The sequence below is a fragment of the Rhodamnia argentea genome, chromosome 3, assembly GCF_020921035.1.
Source record: "Rhodamnia argentea isolate NSW1041297 chromosome 3, ASM2092103v1, whole genome shotgun sequence".
NCBI classification, from domain to species: domain Eukaryota; kingdom Viridiplantae; phylum Streptophyta; class Magnoliopsida; order Myrtales; family Myrtaceae; genus Rhodamnia; species Rhodamnia argentea.
Genome location: NC_063152.1, coordinates 5,388,706 through 5,397,117, shown reverse-complemented (window position 1 = coordinate 5,397,117; position 8,412 = coordinate 5,388,706). Strand labels below are relative to the sequence as shown.

At 39.1% G+C, this 8,412-nt stretch overlaps 1 protein-coding gene across 1 annotated transcript; it reads right to left on the bottom strand.

Moving 5' to 3' along the window:
• Nucleotides 1-3,732: 3,732 nt before the first annotated feature.
• On the bottom strand, nt 3,733-7,836 carry LOC115729842 (cysteine-rich receptor-like protein kinase 15). Its single transcript, XM_030660473.2, has 7 exons — nt 6,913-7,836; nt 5,746-5,883; nt 5,526-5,647; nt 4,953-5,163; nt 4,575-4,812; nt 4,251-4,401; nt 3,733-4,058 (listed from the first exon to the last, which is right to left on the bottom strand). Exons 1-7 carry the CDS (start codon nt 7,793-7,795, stop codon nt 3,762-3,764), a joined length of 2,040 nt encoding a protein of 679 aa, XP_030516333.2. The 5' UTR covers nt 7,796-7,836; the 3' UTR covers nt 3,733-3,761.
• Nucleotides 7,837-8,412: the final 576 nt, after the last annotated feature.

Here is an 8,412-nt window from a genome sequence, read left to right as displayed (position 1 = left end):
CAATGAGGTCAAAGAACTGAGCATTGATCTTGTACTGCATCTGGTAACTCAGAGCCATGATATACACTCCTATCCTCCCAGAACAGCAAACCGCAAGCCTCTGGAAAACTGTTGCCAGGCAATTGTTGCACTTCTTGTCTATCAAGTCTGGCGTGCACTGCTCCATCGCATAGATCGTGTATAACCCCACTGACGCGTCTCCTGTTGCGCACTTCCTCAATAGAGAGAAACTTCTAATTAATTTTGAAGTTGACGAAACAATTCATATTTTTTTATATCTACGTTAATGCAATGAAATACTTATTTTGCATATTATCCAAAGGTGAAAGTTACACAGGATTGAATCTTGCAGAAAAGGCACAGATAATGTTTGAAAGGCTCAGATGCTGTATGAAGCTCAGACATTGGAATGAAGCTTAAGCTCTGAGTGAGTATTTCATGTGCAATAATCAGAGTATCATAAGATATCTGTCACAACCTAAAAGAAAAATTTTAGGTTAATGGATTATCAGGCTAATTAGATGACTAACCTAATACGCACTCTCCCAAGCCCTATCAAATCGCAACTTCAATTTATTCAGATGATATTAACTTTGGAGTCACCACTAACCATTTTTGGTAGGTTGGCTAAAAACCTCAATAAAATAGCGGGATGACTATTTCATTCCTACGAATCAGAGATTAAAGATTCGAGGACTTGGTTACATTAACTAATTAAAGCTAAAGCCATTTCGATACCTTAATTTCATGAGATGTCTTAAATCGACGACTCAAGCTTGATTGAATTTACTTTTAAGCTCGAATGCGGTGTTTTTATGTTTTCACTTTTGGATGAATATGCATGACATGCAAAAACTAACCTATGTGGTATGCGAAAATGCAAAGGCAAGCACACAAGTTATGTAGGCTAAATCATACACGCTAGATGACATGGCGACGACACTAAAAAAATACTAACAGTCAATTTAAACATGCAAGCTATAGAAATAAGCATGCAAAAATTCTAATTAACTTAGGCGGTTCTCTTCCTCTTTCTTCTTAAAAAAAAAAAAAACAAATCAACTATGCTAAGTCAGTTAACTTAAGATGAATGACACACAATATAAGATGATGTACATCAATGTATATCAATGTATTTGTATTTGTAACATACATTGGAAGAGGAAATGGTGAAAGGTGAAGCATCCACATATGATTAATATATTTATAACAGAGATGAAATCTTTTTGTATTTTCAAAATTGGAAAGTTCATTTAAATTGAAGACATGCAATAAATGAAATTCGCATCAGGATATACATTAAGATTCAAAGAAAAAGATCAAGATAGTTGAAAAAAATAATCCAACGTCTCACGGCTGAAATGAATGATCATCATAATCTTTATAAACCACTCACAAATATCCAAGAAAAAAAATCGAAACAATGATTTGAGGTCTTACTAAGCAAATCTAAGTAGATAATGCCTAAATCCAAGTTAGATCATGATTTATTCAAAATAGACCGTAAAATATTCAAATCAAATCCAAATAATATATTTTGATGATCACCAAATTATCTTTAGCACTAATGGTTACAATGACGAATGCAGATAGTGAAATTACTTATCGTTACCAACCATCCTACACATAAGCACACACGAAATACTAGCCTCTAACTTTTGGGAGACCAAATACCAAAGAGAGTGATGTCTCATGGTAGCTTGAAAGGACTAGTCGATATGGTGATCTTAGGAGCATTTGGTACTGATGAAGATGGAAAAGATCATCGGTCTTAACAGCACACATCATTTAGTTGATATGGTCACTAAATATGTCAATCATGTCACTTACAATCCGCACCGGAGATAGTGTGCATTAGATCATGTTAGTGAGGCATTAGGTTTGGGATAAGAACAACGGGAGTGTCGTAACAATTGCATAGCACTAACTTAAGTGCTATAACTTTTTTTTCACTCATTGAAGTGCATAAATTTGAAAAAATGATCACTTAAGTGCTATTAGCGATTTGCCTCGCTTGAAAATCCAACGTAAACATTGGTCGTCTTACATGACACCACCAGTGTTGATGTGGGCTATTTTTGTAATTTTTATTTTTATTTTTATTTTTATTTTTAAACTCCATGTTGGAATAGAAAATTAATTAAAAGATCCACAGAGGATGATTTGCTAGAAATGGTACCCTAATGATAGATTTTACTCTAATGTGGCATTTAAGTGAGCGAGAAAAAAAGTTGTGTCACTCAAGTTAGCGTCGAATGAAAGTTATCGCACTTCTGCTATTCTTATCCTAAAGTTAATGTGGAAAATTTTTTTAGTTTAGTAATCCTTAAAAATTATAAGTAAATTTAAAGGGTTACTAATCAAGACCAATAAAAGTTAATAACTCGGTTGAAAAGTTTGTGTAGTAAAGAAAATAATTAGATGTTGGTACTCCAAAATTAGCTAGTAACTTAATATGATAAAAGTTAGCAAGTCACTCTAATTTAAGTCAGAAATTTAAGGTAATATTTAGTAAATTTGAAACGTAAATGATGCGATAAAGTTTGTAAGTGAATATTATATTTGAGTAATTTGCCAACTATCAAAGAAAATTGATGAAATAAAAACTATTGATTATTAACAACCAGCTATTTAAAAAAATTAAAAATAAATCACCGATTTTATTTTTCACAATATATCTTTTATATTTACCAGCACTAAAAAAAAAAGCTTATTAAAATTAACCAATACTGAAAAAAATTCATACTATTAGGCACAGAATGTTATAGTTCTGCGCTTAGCCGCATTTGTTTAAAATATTATACGTTTAGAACACATGTCCTAGGTCTAGTTATATTTCTTGCATATTCAGATCAATCAAGTCGAATTGATCCAAGCTTTGAAGAGAACAATACTTCATCTCTTGCATTTGAGCCCTTTTTTTTCTTGGGCCAAAGCATTCAAGCTTGGAAAACAAGATTGGGATCATTCGCAAGGGCAGGACACTGCATACAAAGCCGTTGGCATAGTTCTGCCTATAGAGTTGACAGGATGAACAAAAATAAAATCCAGCTCCTGGAACAACAAAAACATGGGCACTTTCAAGACAGCAATTTACGGACTACACCAGTGACTTTTGGCGGGGATAAGGACAAGACGAGTGTCATAAATTTTGTATGATACTCACTTGAGTGCCATAACTTTAATTTTTTTCGCTCACTGAAATGTCACAAATTTGAAAAATCGATCACTTAAGTGCATTTGGCAATTTGCCTCCCTAGAAAATCCGGCATGGAGACCAGTCATACTATGAGGCACTACCAACGTTGACCTAGACAATTTTTGTAATTTCTCTTATTTTTAATTATTTTTTAAATTTTCACGTTGGAATGAAAAATGAAGTAAAAAATACATGTATAATGATTTGTCATAAATGACACTCAAATGATCAATTTACTCTGACGTGACATTTAAATGAGCGGAAAAAATAAAAGTTATGGTACTCACTTGAGGACCGTACCAAGGTTATGGATCTTATCCCTGCTTTGTCCCCTGCTGTGTCCCCTGGCATGGTGAAGGTTCCGTAGGAGCACCGGGCTAAGTGGAGCCTGAGCAACACAAGGGAACCGCTGACTTAAAAATGAAAGCAGAGAGTCGGGGAATAAAAGGTCAAACATGGGATCTCCAGACTAATAGAAGCTGCTCATTGTTCACTAATGGTATCCACTGAAGGCCAAGCATTTTAATGCCTACGAAGCTATTGCATGAAACAATTACTTGTATCATCGGGGGAAGGCTTCCGTGATTGTCACTCTGTTAACAGATTGCTGCATTGATCTATTAATGGGTTGGCCTGTACTTTGAGGGAAGAAGGCCGGACGTCGAGGCTGTGGCATTGTGACGGGCTTGCTGCTGAGCATGCGAAGTACTGTTGCCATGGGGGGTCTATCAACCGGATCTTCCTGAACATATAGTAAGCTAACGTGCAGGCATCTCAGCACTTCATCTCTTGAGCGCAAGTCTAGGATGGCCGGGTCCAAAACTTCCATTGGCGTCCCATCTCTCCAGTGTCTCCATGCCTGTTTACGATCCACTCGGAAGAAAACACCCACCGTAAGTCGCAATACTGAAGTCATGTTAGTTTGGATGGGGCAAAGTGCTCATGTAATTCTTGTACCGGAATTTTGGCCTTACTCAGTTGAAATACTAGAGAGTGCAGTGTGACATTTGCGTCCATAAACTAGTTAGTGACAACTGTACAGGCAACTTACATAGCTAGCTAGATCTTCCGTCCCATCTGATCGGCAGAAGTAGTCATTCTTCTTCCCGATAATGATCTCTAGAAGTAGGACGCCGAAGCTATAGACATCGGATTTAACAGAGAATTTCCCATTTCTTGCATACTCTGGAGGCATGTAACCCCTGCAAACGAGAAAAACACGTCGATTACAACTCACTTGTGCCTATAATAGAGGATACAACAATTCAATCTAAGTGTGCTCGAATTGATGCTATGTACGGAGTCACATTTAACAAGGACACATCTCTTGACATGACCAAGTGATCAGCCAATGTAACGAGAACTTAAAACTTACAGAGTCCCCACGATTTTGTTAGTTCTTGCATGAGTTTGATCAACCCCAAAAATTCTAGCCATGCCGAAATCTGAAATCTTGGGGTTCATGCCTCTGTCTAACAAGATATTGCTCGCTTTCAGGTCATGATGAATGATCCGAAGTCGGGAATCTTCGTGTAGATAGAGTATTCCTCGAGCTATTCCCCACGCTATCTTAAAACGTTTTGACCAATCCAATTGCATACTTTTCTCAGGATCTGCACAATTAGAGATTTGTCTTGCAATTTAGTGATTGGCCTAACTTGCTAAGATCAGATACCTATTTTCAAATGGATCGTATGATGAGCAAGAGGACGACATATTAGAAAAGACAGTTGCATACTCAACTTAAACTTACCATACAAAAAGTAGTCTAGACTTTTGTTAGGCACAAATTCATAAATAAGTAGCTTTTCTTCTCCCTCCAAACAATATCCGAGTAGTCGCACAAGGTTTCGATGTTGAAGCTTTGCGACCAACATGACTTCATTCTTAAATTCTTCGGCACCTTGTCTTGAGCTCTGAGATAACCTCTTCACGGCTATGTCTTGTCCATTAGGAAGCGTCCTCTGAAATGATTGCGTTTTTTGTTTAGTTACTCTATCATCTTCATAACAAAAGCTTCCCAAATATCTAATGCATTTTAAGGTGCAGTTGTGAAAATGCTACTAGAATGAAGCGGCACATCAGATAATTGGAATGGTATAGAACAGTCAATAGCTAGTTGACTCATTATGCAATGACTAAAGCTTTTAAGCGAAGTCGAGTTGGAAAAGATATGTTATGGTTTTGAAGGCAGCTCCATAATGGACCTCTTCAAGTGTGGTGCACATTCCACCAGAAGATCTTTCGTTTCGGCTCTTTCCTTTTCTTCTGACAATAGTCTTCCACCTAAACATAAGCGGTTCTTGATGTAGCGGACTAATCATACCTGGAAAACTTCACCGAATCCACCTTCGCCCAACTTGTTTTGACGAGAGAAATTGTTTGTAGCAGCTTGTATTATATTTAAATCGTATTGCAAGGATTCCATGTCTGTAATTTCATTCAAGCCTACACGACGAAGCAACACGAGACTGGTCATTTCGATGAAGGTATAGAACTTATCCAAGCCACGGACACAAGTTTTCAACACAGACTTAGTCAATTACCGGCTTCTTCTTGGACGAGCTCATTGGTCTTGGTCGCTTTCCTCCGAACGAAACAACAAGCAAGAGAGAGAAACACCGTAAGTAAGCCAAGAGGAACAGCAATGGCAGTCACTATCACTGTGGACTTATGGCTTCTTCCTGCACATGGAGTGGTCATACTTTCAGTATGTTTTGGAGATATTTTCCAAGGGAGAGAAGTGTTTGTTTGGCTCTGAATAAAGAGACGCTGATTTATGTCCTCCTAAGTCCTAAGTCCTATATGAATGCATCAAATGGATGGGTAATCAAAGGTAATTTGATGGACTGATGGTCAATTTCAGTTTAAGGGAAAATTCCAAATAAGAATTCGAAATGGCCTCATTTTTTTTTCAAATAAGAACATAAAGTGAATCTTATTTCAAATAAGGGCTTGAAGTGACAATGACTATTTCAAAGAAAGGTTTGACCTCGACGGCTGGCTATATATTCCAGCCGATCAAAGATATTTTTGTCCAAAGATAATTCTAACCTAATTTTTAGTTAAATTAAATTGAACAATAAAAAAATTTAAAGATAGAAAAAAGGCAAGAGGGTTGTGGCCGTCGCCCCACCGCCGAGGGGGCATCGACGATGGCCAATGGGATTACCACTCCTCAAATAAGATCTACTTTAAGCTCTTAATTTAGAAAATTGTGGAACTTCAACTTTTATTTGAGACTGATTTGATTACTTAGGCTATTATTTGAAATAACGTCCACTTCAAACCTTAATTTGAGAAAATAAGAGCACATGCTCTTATTTGGAACTTTGTCGATATATTTGGTAAATCATAGGATATAAGTATCTAGTGAGTTTTAATTTGGGACATGCTTCCCTGACGGACTAACAGTATTGTCGGTTATTTTGACCGTAGATCCACACACCGTCACTTCATATTATGTGTAAAGCATTTATTAATTAAAAAATCGCCAGCCTAGCAGCTTCTTTTTAATTTCGCGTGCATTGTTCTATTTAAAGTGAGTTCAAAAGCCACCTTAAAAAGGGCTCCGGCGAATTGCTGAAGACCCTCGTGGTCCACCCATGCCCGTGTTTACCGGGATCGGAAAAGTATTATGTGGACTCAGACACATGGGGACCATCACCTTCATAGTCGTCTAAGGAAATATAAATAAATAAAAAATTAGGCACCTTTAGGTCCAATCGACAGAGCAGGAGACGGAAGCCGGACCGGTGGAGGCGCCCCCACGTTCGGCACAGTCACCAACGCAGCGGCGTCGTAAAAGGGGTACTCCTCAAACCTCACGTTGCAGCTCGGAGTCAACACCCTTCCTCCTAGAGTCCCCTGAGGGAGACCTGCGATCGCCCACTGGAGGCATGCGCCACAGTCCGATGCTGTCAAGTCGGGCGTGCACTCGGCGAGCGTGTAAAGCCGTTGTGAGCCCGCGAGTTCTGCCTCCGCGGCGGCCACTTTCTTCCCCAATCCGCTGCTCGGGGCCCTCCGCACTACATCATCCATGGTCTCTCCCAGGAGTTGAATGAACCGAGATCGGTCGTCTGTGACGTTCCAGCCGTTCGTTGCCTTCCACACAGGGACTTGTTGCATGACCGAGTAAATGGGCTGATTCGAGTACCTCAGCATGCATTTGTCGTACCAGATGATAGAGGTTCTTTTGCCAGGGCATCGCCGGCCAATATCTTCGGCCGCAGTGGCCACGCAGTCGCTGCAAGTCGGGGCATCGATGTCTCCGCGGCAGAGGTAGATCCCATAGGTCTGGTCTGGCGAGTAGCCAGCGGTGGCATTGGTGAACCCCCCACTGCTGCTGATGTTGTTGCCGGCGGAATCGGCGGCGGAAGAAAGTGATGAGAGGAGCTTGTTGAGGTTCTTTTGGTAGGTGGAATTAGGAAGGAAGGATTTGGTGTCGGGGCAATAGTTGCCGGTTAAAATAGGCGCTGCTTCGCTCATGTGAGAGATGCTGATGAGCAAATTGATGGAGAAGAGGAGGAGGAGGGAGATGATGAAGGAAGGGCTCATTGTTTTGATGGATGGATGTTTTGTGCATTTGGCTTTCATTGGTTCTTGAGATTTTCTTGTAGTCTCTCTCTCCTCTCTTCTCTTTAGTAATTATAAGATAGAAAAAAATGTCCACTTTTGGTCCTTAAATTTGTATCTTTCTTCTCAATCAAGTCCAGGAACTTTTGATTTGTCTAATCAAATCCTTGATCTTACGTTATTTTTCCATTCAAGCCCCTACCCCCATCCCAAATTGCCCTTTGCGCGAGGTTATTGCTATATAAGAATCCTCTAATCTTCACGGTATTGCTATTAGTAACTTTGGCAAGACTCAAGTGACCTGATAATATGGGATTAAGGAACTTCGGGTAATAGGCTCATACTAAAATGTTCGGAAACAAGAAGCATGCTATATTTCCTTAGATGAATAGAGGTGATATATTCTTGCGAATCCAAGAATTTCTTAATGCTCCTTAATTTGAATTTATCAAGTACTGGGGGGAGGACGTGACTAAATTCTCGCGACTTAAGACTCCCACGACTGCAACACAATACATTGGTTTGAAATCAGGTAATCTCCGAATATGTATGGGCAAAAATATTTCCAAGACAATAAGGTCGACCATTAGATAAAGGTCTAGGAAGTCAACTTGGACAACCTTCTCGCCCCCATTTCT